General features: G+C 34.5%; 1 protein-coding gene across 2 annotated transcripts in view; it reads right to left on the bottom strand.

The window, feature by feature from the left end:
* The window catches only part of SIK2 (salt inducible kinase 2), a 169,070-nt gene that overhangs the window by 148,405 nt on the left and 2,338 nt on the right, over nucleotides 1-18,327 (bottom strand). For both annotated transcript variants that reach the window (XM_058289111.1, XM_058289112.1), the window contains exons 2-3: nucleotides 7,418-7,534; nucleotides 4,883-4,946 (exon numbers count right to left, since the gene is read on the bottom strand). In XM_058289111.1, coding sequence (XP_058145094.1) covers nucleotides 4,883-4,946; nucleotides 7,418-7,534 — 181 coding nt within the window. The remainder of the gene's footprint in view (nucleotides 1-4,882; nucleotides 4,947-7,417; nucleotides 7,535-18,327) is intronic.

Below are 18,327 nucleotides of genomic sequence, written 5' to 3'. Positions count from 1 at the left end.
GTGGCATTTAACTTTTCAAAATATGGCTTTAGCTCCCAATTTCTTTGGAAAGCATTCCTTCAAAGTTGTCAGTGATCAAATGCTCCCTTCAATCCAAACTTTCTCCTCCTTTGGCTAATCACGACACTAACTGTAGTGACTATCCTTATCTCTCAAGACACTTTTCTACTTCACTCATTCCACTTCTCCACCTGCCTTCTAAAGAAAGTATAAACAAAATACACTTCTTAACCTACTTCTCTCTGAGATCTCTTTATTAATTACAGCTTCATTCTTTACTTCTATGCAGATAACTCTCAAAGGTATACTTTTATTACTAAACTCTCCCTTTTTCAAGAGATAAAAGGACTTATAGAGGTATTATTTATATAGAACAAAAAGCAAATTCTTAGGTGTTTACTTAAATTGACAGTTGTATAACTCTTCAAAATCATCATGCAAAACAAAATTAAACATCTCCATCACTCAAGATAATTCCCTCCAGTCCCTTTTCAGTCAATCCTCCCCTCCCACTGGAGGCAACCACTTTCCAACTTCTATTAGCATCCATTAGTGTTGCCTGTTTTAAAACTTCATATGAAGCGGGACCAAACAATATGTGCTCTTTCATGTTCAACTTCTATTGCTCAGCATAATATCTCTAAGATTCGTCCATATTGTTGCATATGTAAGTAGTTCATTCCTTTTTATTGCTGAGTTGTCTTCCATTGTGTTACTGTACCACGATTTGTTTGGGATACATTATCCTGTTGACTGGCATTTAGGTTGCTGTTGCTTTGGACAACTATGAAAAAGACTGCCATGAATATTCTTGTACAAGTCATTTTACAGACATTTGTTTTCATTTTTCTTGGGTCAATATCTAGGAGTGAAATCGCTGGGTATATAAATCTATATAACTTTATAAGAAACTGACAAACAGTTATCCAAGTGGCTGTACTATTTTACACCCCAACAGCAATGTTATGAGCGTTCTAGTCGTTTCAAATCCTTGTTAACATTTACTACTAGCAGTCTTTTTTTTTTTTTAACCATTCTATTTGATGTATATTATTTTACTGTAGTTTTCAATCTGCATTTCTCTGATAACTAATAAATCCTGAAACTTTTTCTTGTGCTTATGGGCCATTGTATATCTTCTTTTTTGAAGTATCTGTTTCAGTCTTTTGCCCAGTTTTTAAACCAGGCTGTCTTTTTACTATTGAAATTAAACTCTCTTTTCAATGTTTCTTGCTTCCAAATCTCTACCTGGCAACAGGCCATATCAAATTCCTGATATTATCTCTAATAGCACTTTTAAAGTCCAATTTGTCATGTTTTACTATGGAACTGGCACCCTATCCAGAGACTGACAGCAATATCACCAATGTTATTCCAATCATGCCTGTTTTCTCCTCTTTCCAGTCAATAAAAATTCTTGAGAGGTTGTAGAACATAATTATTAAAAGTACAGATTCTGGGATTACCTGGTTCAAAACCAGATTCTGCTGTTTATTGGCTACGTGACTCTGGACAAACTACTGAATATTTTAGTGCCTACTTTATAAGGTTTTAGTGAGGTTTAAATAAACAAATCATGTAAAGTCCTTTAATAGTACCCAACAAAAAGGGAGTGCTGAAAAAAATGTTAGTTGTTACTATTTTTAGAGTTGGAAATGCCTCTTGCTTAAAAATATTTTCTCATGATTCTAGTAATTAACATCTTAATCCAGCATTCAGTCTCTCCCATTTAGTCAATTAAAATAGTCCCCTCCTCTAATTCAGAATACACACTATTGCTGGACTTTTCCTAAAATCCATCCTTATACACATCACCACCTTTCAGCTTACAGATGCCCACTCTGACAAACACAATCCAAACCTCTTACCCTTGACATCAAGGGTCCTAAAACTGTTTTTTACGTACCTCTCTAATATATGCCTCTTACATACAGAGGCAAGGGGAAAATTAAAAACAATTCAACATTATGCCTAAAACACTGAAAAATCCAGAAGAAGCGATAGAAGCATATTATTTAGAGAAATGGAGATAAATCCAAAATTGGCTAAAAGAGTGAAAGTGGGTGCCTCTGAGGAAGGTAAAATGGGGGTAGGGAAAGGATAAGAGACTGATTTTTTAATAACAAATCTTACAATTATTTAAATTTTTCATACATGCTTAACTTTTATAAAAAATAAAAATTTGGAAAACAGAAGGAGACAAAAAGAAAGAAAGACCGATCTACTAACTGAAGAGATAGTATAATCTGCAATTTGGTTGTCCATACCTAAGGATAATCAGTAAATCTATGCAAGGACTAGGTGGAAACATGCATTTACTTAACAGAACCATCCTATGTGCAGACTGAGGAATCTGGATTTTATCCACTAAGCAACAGGAAGCTGAGTGAAGGTTATTGAACACTGTAATGATATAATAAAAATAATATTTTGAGAAGATTAAACAAGAATTATATCAGAATAAATGTACTTGACTGGGAAAGGAATAGAGAATGGTAAAACATGAGGTCTCAGGAAGCAGATTTGGCTCAACGGATAGAGCGTCCGCCTACCACATGGGAGGTCCAGGGTTCAAACCCAGGGCCTCCTGACCCATGTGGTGAGCTGGCCCACACGCAGTGCTGATGTGAGCAAGGAGTGCCCTGCCATGCAGGGGTGTCCCCCGTGAAGGGGAGCCCCATGTGCAAGGAGTGCACCCCATAAGGAGAACCGCCCCATGCAAGAAAAGTGCAGCCTGCCCAGGAGTGGTGCCACACACACGAGGAGCTGACGCAGCAAGATGACACAACAAAAAGAGACATAGATTCCCAGTGCTGCTGACAAGAATACAAGCGGACACAGAAGAACACAATAGTGAATGGACAGAGAGAGCAGAAAACTGGAGAGGGAAGAGGAAATAAATAAATAAATAATAAATCTTAAAAAAAAAAGATTAGGAAAGAAAGAGTAAGGAAAAGAACAAAAGAAAGAGGGAACGGAAGGGAAGGGGTGGGAAGAGATAGGAAATGAAAAGAAAGGAAAAAACCTGCCCAAAGTAATGCAACTACTGATAAGGTATAGCCAGCATGGTAAGCCAGATCTGTTTGGCTTCAAAGCCCATGTCATTCTAGTATACCATAAATTAAGAATCTTCTAGTTGAAACAAACATCTTAAGAATTAAAACAAGCTCAATAAGCAGTATTAATAAAAGAAAAAATAAGTAAAAGAGGCAAGAAGACCATCTTTCCAGAAAGACAATTTATTTAGAATTCTCCTGGAAGTAGTAAGTTTCTGAAACTACAGAAATGGGTGTAATTTTTTTCTCTTTAGTATAACTAAAATTAAAAATAATTGTGAAAGGCTCAGAAATTTCCACTTCCAGCCAAGATGAATTAACAGTGACCAGCGCAATGAATGTCCCATGATGATGGAGGAGGTTGTTGTTATGGGAGGAATGGGGTGAGGGGGGTGGGGGGTATATGGGGACCTCACATTTTTTTAATGTAACATTAAAAAAATTAAGACAAAAAAACAAACAAAGAAAAAACAGTGACCAGATGTACTCTCCCACTTAATACAACACTTCCCCCAAAAATAAAATTAGGCAAAATATATGACATATATGACATGATGATTTTTAAGACATTGGATAAGAAGCAAAGAAATACAAGAAACAAGTAGAATGAATCTGTGAATGCCCCCAGTGAATGCTTTCAGAGTTTCTGGATTACACTGAGGGAGGGAGAAACCAGGCAGAGTCCAACAAAGTCTGAGTGAAGGTGACTGAGCTGAGAGTCCAGGGAGACCAAGGCAGCTAGAGGTCACAAGACAGTGTGTCAGAAAGAAGAGAGTTACACAGAAAGGCAAACCCAAAGATCTGCAGAAGGTCTTCACTGAACATTCAGGAAAGGACTTACTGGCACATGTATGTAAGAAAATATGAGGCCAGAGAAAAAGCCACCTGAAAGAACAGTGCCTGGCACTTACACAGAGAAAGGAACAGTGCCTATCTCCACTGGTCAGCCTGAAAAACCTCAGAATTCATGGGGCACCAGACTGAGTACTCAGAATGAGAAATAATGAGCCCTAGACTGATCATTCTTCCAGTCATAAGAGCAAAACCCAAATAGATCGAACTGCTTCCAAGTAACTTAACTGCCAGAATAAAGCCCAAGAAGACTTACAGGAATACAAAAATTATCTGTTGCCCAGTATGGCAAAATTCAAAATGTCTAACATGCAATAAAAGATTACCAGAAATGTAAAAAAGCAGGAAATGTGACCAAAACTGAGGAGAAAAATTAACCCATCAAAACCAATCCAGAACTGACAGAGACGCAAGAATTAGCAAACAAAGGCATTGAGAATTACTATAACCACATTTCAGATGTTCAAAAAGATAACTTATTAAAGATAAAGGAACTGAATCCCAGAGAAGTTTAGTGACTTTCTCAAGGTCTTACAGGCACTTAATAGCCTAATAAATTATAAGACCCACAATGACAGAAACTGTGTTTAAGTAACCACTGTATCCCTAATACCTAGGTACAATACTTGGAACTTAGCAGGAACTCAATAAATACTTATTGACTGAATGTTCCCCTGGAAAGAAAGGTAAAAAGTAAGATAAAAGGAAAGAAAATTTCTCATAAAATCTGACTGAAAGTTTTTCCCTATCTTTGATTCTCCAATCTCTTTTAACATACCTTCAATATCATAAATGCAAGAATAAATTATATTCCATATTTTTAAGCTTACTGGATACTTTGTTAGCTTCTAATGCTTAAACATTTCTAACTCATGTAATAATGCCTAAATAAGTAGGAGAATAAATAGAAAATATTCCATTCATGCAGGTTGCGACCTCTTCAAATTGAAAAACAATTTAAAGGGAAAACTCACCAAAAATTTCTCCATTTTTGGCATATTCTGTTACAAGGTACAACATATTTTTGGTCTCCATTACCTATTGATAAATAATTGTATATTAGTCTGACAGGAAAGGATTACAATTTACCAAAACATTCTATAGGATTCCCTAAATTAAAGCTACTAACAAAACAGTAGGTATCATAAATAATTTAAAAGCTGGCTGAGTTTACAAGCCTGATAATATCCTTATGTTAGCATTTTTGTGAGACATCTAAATCCTTGCTATTACAAATATGGTCTATGGACCAGCAACAGCTGGGACTACCTAGAAGCCTATTAGAGATGCAAAATCTCAGGCCCCATTCCCCACCTACTGAATGAGAATTTACATTTTAACAAAATCCCCAGGTGACTTTAATGCACATAAAAGTTTGAGAAGTACTGGTAGAGATAAGAGAAGCTGAAAATACATTTCCAAAGATTTTTATTCACAGTTCTACAGTTGTACAGTTTTATTTAAATTATTTTCTCTAGGTTCAGAAAGGAAGTGTGTCTCTGACAAATGTGGTTTTTCAAAATGAGTGTCTATTTAGAAAGCAAATAAATTTATAGATTCAAGAGGAGAGATTTATTAGAGTACTTCCCTGTAACAATTTTTCCTTATCTTTTTATATATTACCATGTGCTAATTATGTAAAATTTCACTGCTACCTACTGAAAGTCTGAAAATTAATTTTACTCTAAAACGTAGGTTTAAGACTATTCCTCATCAGGCCAGAAAGCTAAGAACTATCTACAATTTAGGCCTGCATAAGTCAAATGGTAAATCAACTTTAACTGATAATTTAGTTGAAATAAAGACAGTATTTTCATGTGAATCAAGGTAGTTTTATCCTTAGTTTGGCTTATGATTTATCAGAGACTTCTGAGGAAATGATTAGCATCCACTGTAGGAATTAAAGAAAAAAAAAGCTTACAGCAAAAAGACTCAGATATAAATCTGACATAAAAGACCTTTTATGGTTTTAGAACTTTAGGAAATGTATTAAGTGGCACATCAGTCTTTCGTTCTTAGCAGGTATATCGTAAGTCATGGTCACCACACCAGTTTTGTTTTTTTTATTTTTAGGAGGTACTGAACCTGGGACCTCAATGTATTAAAATTCTACATATTACTGAATGGAAATTTTTCAACCACTGAACACTTATTCCCCATCCATACCTTTTTATTTTTAAGGTACTGGGGGGCCAGGGGTTGAACCCAGGACCTCGTATGTGGGAAGCCAGCATCCAACCACTGAGCCCCATCAGCTTCCCTGAGTTGGCTTCCTGTTTGTTTTGCTTGTTGTTTGTTTGTTTTGTTTTTTTTCAGGAGGCACCAGGAACTGAACCCAGGAACTCCCATGTGGGAGGCAGGCACTCAACTGCTTTAGCCATGTCTGCTCCCCCAACCATACCTTTTTAATTGCAAATCTCTATCAATAAAAAGTTGTTTAGCCAAATATGTATCTATGTATACAAATATACACATACGTATATGTGTGTATGTATTAATACATATACAAGGACACAAAGTACATCCATGTACCACTGTATAAATACATTATATATACTATAAAATGCACACAAAAATACAGAAAATAAATATAATTAGAAGTCTAACATTTTCTTCCTATACTCTGAAAAACATTTAAGATTCACTGGGGTGTACACAGTGAAGTGGTTCCCTGAGAAAAAAAACAGACCCTGATTTGTAGGCTGCTTTCAGTGGTATAAATACTCCCACCATTGCTGATTTTGTGATAATGGCCTCACAAAACTTCTGAAAATTTAGCAAATCAGCTCTTACAAGCCAGTACATGCTGAGTCCAGTGCCGTACTGGATGTGAGCATCCTACCTTGGAGATCAATGTGGCTTAGGCTAGCATACAGTTCATTTCAATGTATTAAAATTTTACATATTACTGAATGGAAATTTTTTAAATTGTTTTTATCATATTATCCTTCTTAAACATGAATTATTCTTAAAAATTTGAGGAACTCTTCTTTTAAAAAACATGGCTTACACGTGAAATGGGTACAGTTTATTTTAAATAAATTATATCTTAATAAAGTTGATTTCAGAAAAAAAACAGCTCATTTACTTCATCTGATAAAATAATCCAAACAAAATAGCGGTCTTACAAATCATGACACTAAGCAATACACTACCATTTTAGCCTTTATATTTCATAGGAACATGAATGGCACATTTTCCAAATAAGCAAGACTGTCATATCCTCATTAACGGCACCACCACCAAAATCCTACAGGTTAAAGCAGGGTATCATAAATTCACAATTGAAAAATTTTAAAATAAATAACTTACAGTCTAAGAGACAACTTAAAATTGTTTTTATTTCTTATTATTTTTATTTAAAAACATTAAAAATATTTTTTAAATGGATGTACTCAGGTTAATTATCCTTCATTTAAAAATTTTAAAACTAACATAAAAGCAAAATTTTGCTGCAAAATAGAGAAATGAATGTAGAAAGCATGGAGAGTTGTAAGGCTACATCATACCTGATAAAGTTTGATTATATGAGGGTGGTCTAACATTTTCATAATTTGTACTTCTCGGTAGATTTTCTCAAGGTTCACTGCATCCAGCTGAGATTTATCTATTATTTTTATCGCCACCTGTATCCAAGAACACAAATACATTAGAATACAATAGTTAATATTCCCAATTAATGTTCCTGATAAATGAAATCTGAGGCTTTACCTGTTAGTTCTACAATGATAACTAGTTTATTTAATGCTCATTCATTCATTCATTCACTCAACAATTACTTCATAAACCTCTACTATATGTGGTAGATTTTATTTGGAGGTGTCTTTATTGTGCTAGAAAGAATAACAACTAAGTTACTTTAATAAAAACATTTATCTTTCAGTAAAACTGTAATGTCCTTTTACTCCAATTATAAACTGAAGACATAAAATATCAGCAGTTTCATCCCAATGTAAAATAGCTATAAACAAATGATCAGTCATGAAAAAGATAGTTAAGAAGCAATTTCTATTACACTAAAATACTATTTCTCCAGAAAACCAAGTGACAGGTTCCAAAGGATATAAATAGACCTTTCTGGGGAGAAAAAGCTAAATATGAAGTAGTAAAATCTCCATGAAAAAATACTAATTGAAATGAAATTTGCTATAAGGCATTGAAGTCCAAAAACACAAAGGTTAGTATACTAAATTTTAGCTCTCTTAAAGGAATTTGATTTCAGAAATTTGGCCTTTTCTTGTCATAACTAGATAGGAACCCAAACCACCCCAAGGATAGCAATTCAGAGGAAGAGCATTTGAAGGTGAATACAACGTAGTCGGGCATCAGCAATCACTATTTTTAACACACAACATGGAACTAAAAAGAATGGATTTTTTTCTTAATCTTTAGATATTTGGTTAGGATATAAGGCATTCTTATTTAAATAAATTTTTCAGATAATTGAGAACCACCCAAACTTAATTATAACAGGGACTAAAGAAACGCTTGCTAAAATGTACTGCACATTCTACCCATCTTAATAAAATATTCTGAACAGCCTTACTTTGCTGTTTCAGGGTAATTTTTAATAATTATTGTATGTGCTATAATAGTTCGTTATTATACCCTAAAAGAACACAGGACTCAGCTTGTCAATTCACTTACATCCCTCCTCTCCTATTTATACAGGTTTTTTTTCTTAAGGCTGCTCTGCCCTTTGCCATTATCTTCTAAAAGCTCTACTCTAGGTTTATTTCTTATCTTTCCCTATCTTTAATTTTCTGTCCACAGCTTGTTTCCTGGATTGAATTAATTATAACCCACGGAAAAAATCAGGCTTCCCAGGGGAAATCAGATAACTAAGTATAACGCATAAACTTAAGAAATTTATGTGCCTAATAAGAAAGGGGAGAGCTCTTTTCCTAGGGACTAAAGTACATAGGTTGTGAAAGCTCTTTTCATTGATGTTTGGTGATGTTTTATTCATTTCCATAAACAAAATATTTTAAAAACTAAACTTTGAAGTCTAGATAAGTAAACTGACTCATAATGTACTTGCGATTAGGAGCATTACTGGACCCCCTCAAACCTAAATACATTTAAAGACCTCCCCACCCAACATTTAGAGTATAATAACATACAGTACTATCAGCTATTTTTGGTAACCTTGGGTAAATGCTGCCAGATAAAAGGTTAAATGTATACTATTAATACAATTTCCTCAATATTCTTTAGAAAGGTAACATGGAGTTTCACAGACATATTTTAAAGCAAATGTCTTGCTAGACAATTTCTGAAGTAAGTCCACTCTCCCTCCAACACCACCCACAAAAGCTTTTATAATGAGATGGGTCACAATCATCTAATAAAAAGAAAAAGAGAGAGAAAGGGATCCAGTTTTTTAAAAACTCAGTATCATTACTGGCCTTAAGAACAATTTTTATTATATATATTAGCTTGAGTGTCATATTTAATGTTAAAAAATGTTTGGAAATTAAATATGAATTAAAGCAAGGTAAAAATAATCTAATTAAACTTCAGAAAGTTGTAAATCTCATTAACTTTTCTCAGTCTATTCAACAACAAAAAATTTCAAATGGCAAAGTATTATAATGCCTCAATTTTTATCTTGGGCCTTAGACTATACATATACCACAGACCTATATATTTATATTTTTCTAATTACTCCTTGTTTGGGGGCTGCTATATGAGGCTTATGCTTCCCTAAAGGAAAAGTGAAGAATGTATTAACATGCTCCTTCTAATAGTTAGCGGTAGTCTAACTGCTGGAACAAGTAGACCGCAAAATGTACCAAGATTCAAACACAATGGAAGTTTACTTCTTGCTCATGTAGCAGAACGGTATGGGTGAAGAAGTAGTAAGCAGGTAGCCCTCCTCCACGCAGTCATATCGTTCAAGGAAGCTTTACTTTCTTTAATGTGTGGCTTCCAAGGTCCCCTTGAAGGTTGTCTCTGTTCCAGCCAGATAGAAGCTAAAAAGAGCTTGAAGGAAGAGCCCTCGTGCGAAGTTTTCATGGGCCTGGCCTGGCAATGGAGCACATCACTGCTGGTCACTCCATTAATTGGAATTCAGTCACAAGACTGAAGCAGATGTGTCTCAGGTGATTGAGCTCCTGCCCACCACAAAGGAGGTCTGTGGTTCGGTTCCTGGTGCCTCCTAAAAAAGACAGCAAGCTGGCATGATGAGCAGGTGCAGCAAGCTGACACTATAAGATAATGCAATAAGAGACACAAGAAGAAAAAACATAACGAGAGACACAACAAAGCAGGGATTAGAGGTGGCTCAAGCGATTAGGCACCTCCCTCCCACATCAGAAGTCCCAGGTTCAGTTTCTGGTGTCCCCTAAAGACACAGCATGCAGCAAGTGCAAGCAATGAGGGGGTGGGGAGATATAAATAAATAAATGATCTTTTAAAAAAAAGAGAGAGAAAGACCACACCTAAATGCAAAGGAGGCTAAGAAATAGTCTAGCTCTAGGCCCAGGAAGAAGAGGGAATGATGGATTTTGATGATCAGTTAGCAGTCTCTGCCATATTCATCAAAACGATTTCTTAACAAGGGAACTCTTGACCAAGTACATCTGAGAAATAAAGTAATAATAATGACTTTCATAACTACACAGCACTTCTTAAGTGTAGAAGACACTTTAATGTATTGTATATTATTTATTTCTGAACTCAGTAAAGTAAATGGAACAAGTAGTATATCCATGAGTTGATAAAACTGAGAGTCAAAGACATTACATAAGTCACAAAGGTCCCTGATGCTCAAGTGAATTAAGCGGAACACACCCAGGTCTTCTGACTCAAGTCCAATCCTTTCACTATTCCAATAAGCCTATTATTCACACCTGTTGAGTGCTAGAAATCACACCATTGATACGAAAATGAACATGATCTGATTCCTACCCTAAAGAGAGCCTGTGAAAGAAAAGTAACCCATTTTGGAAAACAAATTTCAACCACAACTGTATTCTGGGATTTCCCCAATGGTATACTAAAAGTTCTCAACTTACAAAAAAGGTTGTGTTCTAAGAGTTCATTTTTAAGATAATTATGAATATAGATATCTAGGAACTTACTCTCTGCATTTCTTCTCCTACTTTGCTTGAACATATTAATAGTACTAAGAGACAAAATTCACATCGTCACAAGAAAGTCAAGCAAGTCAAGAAAGCCATCCGGAGAAGTGGATTTCACCCAACGGATAGGGTGTCCACCTACCACATGGGAGGTCCAAGGTTCAATCCCCGGGCCTCCTGACCCATGTCATGAGCTGGCCCACGTGCAGTGCTGATGTGCGCAAGGAGTGCCATGCCACACAGGGGTGTCCCCCTTGTAGGGGAGCCCCACATGCAAGGAGTGCGCCCCATAAGGAGAGCTGCCCAGCCCAAAAAAAGTGCAGCCTGCCCAGGAATGGCACCACACACTTGGAGAGCTGACACAGCAAGATGACGCAACAAAGAGAGACACAAATTCCGGGTGCTGCTGGCAAAAATACAAGCAGACACAGAAGAACACACAGCGAATGGACACAGAGTAGACAACTGGTGGGGGCAGAGCAGGGAAGGGGAGAGAACTAAATAAAAACAAATCTTTAAAAAAAAAAAAAGCAAGCCAAGCAAGGGCCCTTTAGTTGTTGTTCATCTAAGTTACTAAACTCTCTATTTCCTAATTATATACGCATTATCCTAAAAAATAAACCTTCTATGAATGTATATTCTTGGAGGGCAAAAAAAAAAAGGTTTCCTTTACAACTCGAAGGCATACAGGATAACCTAGAATCAGGACTATCAAATGAACTCCCATATAACGTAGCAACATAGAATTCTAAACCTCAGAAAAACATGGAAAAATGTGAATTAAAACAACTGAAATATCACTTTCACTTATAATACTGACAAAGATTACAAAATAAATACCCTTGAGAGCCAAGGTTCAATGAGATGGCCACTTTTATGCATCGCTAGTAGGAACACAGAATGAGTTATAATCTTTCTTGAAAACAATTTGACGGTCTTTATCAAGAAACTTAAGAATCACCCACTCCATTTAGCCTAGATTCCACTTCTCAGAATTATTTGAAAGAATTAATCTAAAATTATGACAAAGATTTACAAGTAAATATAGTCAATAGTGTTACTTATAATATAAAAAGTAGAAAAAATTGGGCAATGATTATACCAATTATTTTACGAATATTATACTGCTATTAAAATGGTTCCTTTCAACAATATGGAGAAATTTAAACTAAAATATGCAACTAAAAATCAGGATATCAGTGAGTCTTAACACAAGAAATGCATAGAAAATTAGACCAGGAAAGACAACAAATGTGACAAAATGTTATCAGAAAGTGTTATCAGTGGGTAAAAAGATTATGGATCATTTTATTTTCCTGCTTTATACTCTGTGCAATTTTTCTCCAACGAGCATGTATTACTTTTAACAGAAAAAAAAAATGAAATTATTAAATTTGACATATATACGCTAATTTCTCCAACTAAAATATTACAAAAATTGTTTCATTTTCTTATTTTCTAACTTCTCTATAAAGTGCTTGTATTATTTTGTAAGATTCAAATATTAACTAAGCGGACTATATACAGATAAAATGTTTCCAACAATACTGGGTCAAAAAAAAATACATACATAAGTAACAATGATGTACTTCCAAGGAAGACAAAGAATTAAAGACCAGAAATGAAATTAGTATTGAGGGGATAAAAGGAATTTTTTCATTTTTAAAAATGTAATTTAATGCAGTTATCCTTTCTTTTTGATAATTTTAGGAAAAAAACCATTCCCCTTTTCATAAAAGAAATATTAATCCCATGAATTTAAACTGCAGGAGTTCTTAACCAGGTCCACAGACCCTCAAGGGGTCCATGGAAAGATTTCAAGGGGTCCATAAGCTTGTGGGGACATGTTGGTGAGGGTGTGATATATTTATTAAATAATACACAGTATAGTGTGAACTTAGTAAAGGGTCTGTGGTTTTCACCTGACTGGCAAAGGGGTCAGTCTGTGGAACAAAAAAGGTTAAGAACCCCTGATTTAAAGAGATCACAGTGGATTGGGGGACTTCATAAGGAAGTCACACAAGAGCTATTCTAATAACAAATCAGAAAGGATTAACATGTACTTGCAGTCTTGGGTAACATTTGCTTCAGTGCTATTTACAACTAATGCACTATCTACACTGCCCTTCTGACGTACCAAGTAGCACTATCCTTACCACAGAATTAGCTTTCTGAATTTTAAAAATAAATGTACTTTTCAAGCTTAAACATCAAATCACCAGTGGAATCAGAACATACCATTCTCTCATTTGATTGAAAAGTGAGTGTGCTTGAGTGATCTATGATAAAAGGTTTCTGAAAGCAAGGGTAGAAGTGACATGTAATTCTCTAGTTATTATCTCAGAAAAAAGAGTTAATTTTCTATTCTATTTAAAATTTGACTTTAAAAGTGAAGCATTTAAATGATAAAACAAATCCTCATTAATACTGAATCTGACTTTACACTGGTGGGTAGAAAAAATTACTAAATTAGGAAACAGAATGGAAGAAAAGAGTCACTATGCTTTTATATTCATAAAAAATTGAACATACTAAGAATTTTCAAAACTCTAAGTGATTACAAATAATCTCCTATCTTAAAAGTATCTAAACAAATCAATAAAGAGACTACCCAATTTAAAAATAGGCCAAAGATGGGAAACGGACTTTGGCCCAGTGGTTAGGGCGTCCGTCTACCACATGGGAGGTCCGCGGTTCAAGCCCCGGCCTCCTTGACCCGTGTGGAGCTGGCCCATGCGCAGTGCTGATGCGCGCAAGGAGTGCCGTGCCACACAGGGGTGTCCCCCGCGTAGGGGAGCCCCACGCGCAAGGAGTGCGCCCATAAGGAGAGCTGCCCAGCGCGAAGGAGGGAAGCAGCCTGCCGAGGAATGGCGACGCCCACACTTCCCGTGCCGCTGACAACAGAAGCGGACAAAAGAAAAACAAGACGCAGCAAAAAGACACAGAAAACAGACAACCAGGGGAGGGGAGGGGAATTAAATAAATAAAAAAATAAATCTTTAAAAAAAAAAAAATAGGCCAAAGAACAAACAGTTCACAAAAGAAATGCAAATGGCTACCATATAAAATTCTGTAAGGAAGACAATCTAAGAAATGAAAACTACAGTAACAAAAATATTGAAAAAAATAATATTCTTGGGAAGTAGGCATTCTTTCTGGTGAAAATTAATGGGTATTTTTTTTTCGAGGTAGTTTGGCATCTCATGCCAAAAGACTTAGTAATGTACACACTTCATGACCAAGAATTCCATCTCTAAGGAATTACCCTAAGGAAATAACTGGATATATGCACAAAGATGTATATGCAGAAATCCCTCGGAACCATTATATTAGAAAGAGGGACCATGAGAGAAAGAAAGAACCTCAATGTTCAATAATTGGGAACTTATTAGAATATGGACAGTCATATGCAAGAATACTATTTAACCATGCTTTAGAAAACATGAGGAAATGCTAATAACATATTCTGTAAAAAAACAGATTATAAAACACTATGTAGAGATGACAACAATTATATTTCAAACTTATTAAAAAATAAGTGAATACCTAGAAAGATATGAACCAAAATATTAACAGTGGTTATCTCTGAGTTTGGGATAAAAGATGTTTATTTCCTTCTCTAGGCTTTTCAAAAATGTCTACAATGAACATATATAGCTTTGTAATTATTAGGGGGAAAACCATATAACTACTTTGTCTACTTTAAAGAAATTAAAACATATTTTATTATTTTTCAGTTTAATTAATTCAAGATACCTCTCAATCTGCCTAGAGTATTTTTAAGGTATTTTAAAATGAAGAATTTTTGATGAAATTTTCAATTAAATGTATTTCATTCTTCAAATAATTCTCCTACTGGATATATGAGCTGTTTCTTTTGAAGAAGGGAAAATCATTCTCCACAAATATTCTGTATAAAGGAATTTTTGCATTAAAAATTAATTTAAAAAAGATAAGAGATGGAAAGTAGGAAAGATACTAGGAATAGTAAAGAAGAAATATATCTTAATGAATTTCTGGAATCTATTTGGCTCCAATGCAATCAGCAGTAAGCCATAAATCAAATGTCATCATATGAATCCAAGAAGAGATGCCAGTTTCAGTTATTTCCAAATAAATGTTTTCTCAATTGCCTGATGCCAAGACAGAATTTCCCAGTGGACGTAAAAACAACACATTAAACTCTGTTAAAGTTAAAAATTTCTACAAAATATCAAAATTTACACAACTCTTATTTTGCATGTTTGTCCTCACCCCACCTACCACTGCCACCCCACCTCCAGGAAATAAAAAGTTAGAATAATTTGCCATATATTACTTTTCTGGGGTGCCAAGAAGTTAGACAATTTCTAGCAAAGCATATATATTCCATGACAAGTATAATTTTTATTTCTACACACAATTAAAAATCATACATGGTCCTAGATATAAGTACCAGTCATTAAGTTATAGGGTAAAAAGTCAAGTTCTTCTGCTGCAGATAGTACAGGTGCTTCTTGACATCTGGAATATTTCACAGCACAAGATTAATACCAAAACTACTAAGAGGAGTCTTAAAATTTTAAAGCAAAATATATAAAATTTAAACAAACAAAGGAAATTAAAAGTTCTCTTCTTCAAGAAACATAATCAAGCCTAATAAGCCCTTCTCTTGTTTCTACCATTGCTAGAAAAATGCAATTTTGATACTTTAACTATTTTGGAATGCTTTAAAATTTCTTATATTTAGGAATTATGCCTAACTACTAAAGCCACAAAATGCACATAGAAAGCTTTTCAGTGAACAAAAGCAGTTTTTAGTGTCTTTGATTTCAGTTTTGCATTCCAGGTTCTCTTCAAAATAAGTTAACAGCCTAACACCTACATGACATTATTTTTTTTTTAACCCAGGACCTCGTATGTGGGAAGACAGTGCTCAACCACTTGAGCCACATCCGCTCCACTACATGACATTTTAATAAGGTAATTTTCAAAACCTCTGTGAAATATCTTTAAAATTCCACAAACCACACATTTACATGGTTGTTAGCTAAAAAGTATGAGGTATGGTGTTGAGGAAAACAGTAATGTCATTTCTAGAAAAGGACTGAAAATAATTAAGGATAGTTATTCTCTGGGTAGCGATATTATGGGCCAGTCTTCTTTTCATTTACCTATTCTTTCTAATTTTCCAACAACTAACATGATAGATTTGGTAATAAATTACATTACCCTTTAATGTCAAAATAATACCTTCTCACTTGGTAATTTCACTTTTAGTAATTTATCACCAATCCCTCCTAAGAATTTTCAAAATGCAGTTTATATACAAAACTGTTCACTGCAACACTATTTACTATGTGAAAAATGGAAACTACTTAATGTACAATAATAGAGGAATCACTAAGTGAAACAGGATTTGTTTACAAAGTAGAACACTAGGAAGATATTAAAAATGTTTTATAAAGTTATGATATGTTAAGCAAAGCAAGCCAGACACAAAAAGACAAATACTGGATGACTGCACTATGATCCAAATATACTGTGAAACATACTGTATAATTTTTTTAAAAAATTTATATATACCGAAGGAAAAAAATTATGTATAATAAACTAAATGGTTAATAACAAGAAGTAGGAAAAAGGTACACATTTGATGTCATCTATGGAAAAATGTTAAAAAAAAAAAAAAAGACTAGAGGTAAGTATTTTATACTGTTTAGAATGGCCTTTTCCCATTGGTGGAGGGATTATGGTTGAACTTTTTCATGCATTATAGTCTTCCTTACTCTTAAATATTTCTTATAATACGACTATATTTCTTTAATAATCAGAAAACAAAAAATAATTAAAGGTACAATGGGCTTTTCTGGAATTTTACTTCAGAGACCAAAAACAAAAAATGAAACAAATAAACAACTCCTCCCCAAGGTAGCTATACAAATAGCTAGGAAAAAAAAGGTCTTCCCTAGTATAGTGTTATTAATGATAAAACAAAACACTACTCAAGAGCACTCACAGAATAGCAAACTAGCAACCACTACTGCCCAAAATAGTTTAACAGCTTAAAGCTATTATTCTTTTCCCATTATGCTAATTTTATAAAATTAGCTTCTCTAATTCATAAACCACAAACCAGTACTACAAAGCTTTTTATGAAGTATTATATTAGGAAGCTAGATTCTACCACCACCTGCCTTCCCTTCTGAGTGCAAAATTTACATAGAGAGAATACCATTTCAGATGAGTAAGTTTATTTCTTAAACAATGTTAAGCTATTTGGTACATTAGACCAAAAATGAAGTTCTCTTTTGCCTACTACTTTTTTTCCTAAAAGACAGACAGACTTAGATCTCCAAAGGTCTGTAGAAACATCATTTTATGGGGGGAGGGGATAGGTGATACAGAACAGGAGATGGAGAAGAGCCAATTAAAAACAAAAGGGTCCAATTGTTCATCACATGGATGTTTAAACAAGCCCTAAAATTTGTCTTGGGTTCAAACTTGTGAAGAAAGACCTCTAAGTTTTAAGAAGCACAAACATATTAAAGCATGCCACGTTAAAATCTTTAAAAACAAATATAATTAAGATATTTTGCTAATATCATACAATAGGAATTATTCTCACTGTACTTACTGTATTATATTCAGCAATCAGAACCTAAAATAAATTTAAACTAAAACTTTGAAGTTTTCACTCCCATTTTATTTACAGCATTTGAGGTAGTTGTATTTATTAAAGGCACACAAATATTTGTTCAGTGAATGAAGATAACAAATACGGCTTAAAAATACTCAATAACAACATGGTATACTTTAATAAACAAATACGTCTGTGGCCCTGCTAACAATTCTTAATGCAAATTAGTTATAAAAGTTCACAGAGCAACTTTACAAAACTCGTGGTCTACAGGAACTTTTCTGTTCAGTGATTACCTTGCCATTTCCCGCACTCCTCTCAAACAGTCCCCAATCACACCAAATTACCACAGGCACTCACTCATTCAACTTAAATTCATGCCATTTTAAAAAAACATATTAATGGCACCTTCTCTAGAAAAGTACAAGGAAAATACGTTCTATAGACAAGAAATTCAGCTTTTAAATCACTTTGCACACACAGATACAATTTAAGATCTGAGTGAGCTTTCAGGGTCTGACCTGTGCCTTGAACTACAAGATTAATGAAATGCATTAATCTCACTCTGATAGCCAAGAGGATGCTACTCCATAGTGCCCCCTAGCTCTATAGAAAAGATATGTCAGTTTAAAAGGGACACCTTTTGAATCGCCAACCTCCAAAGTCTGTCACTATCAGCTCTACTCAAGCAGCTCCTATATGAGTATTAACTAAA

The sequence above is a fragment of the Dasypus novemcinctus genome, chromosome 27, assembly GCF_030445035.2.
Source record: "Dasypus novemcinctus isolate mDasNov1 chromosome 27, mDasNov1.1.hap2, whole genome shotgun sequence".
Taxonomy (NCBI): Eukaryota; Metazoa; Chordata; class Mammalia; order Cingulata; family Dasypodidae; genus Dasypus; species Dasypus novemcinctus.
The sequence above is the reverse complement of the archived record's forward strand: the minus strand, read 5'-3'. Positions and strand labels throughout refer to the sequence as shown.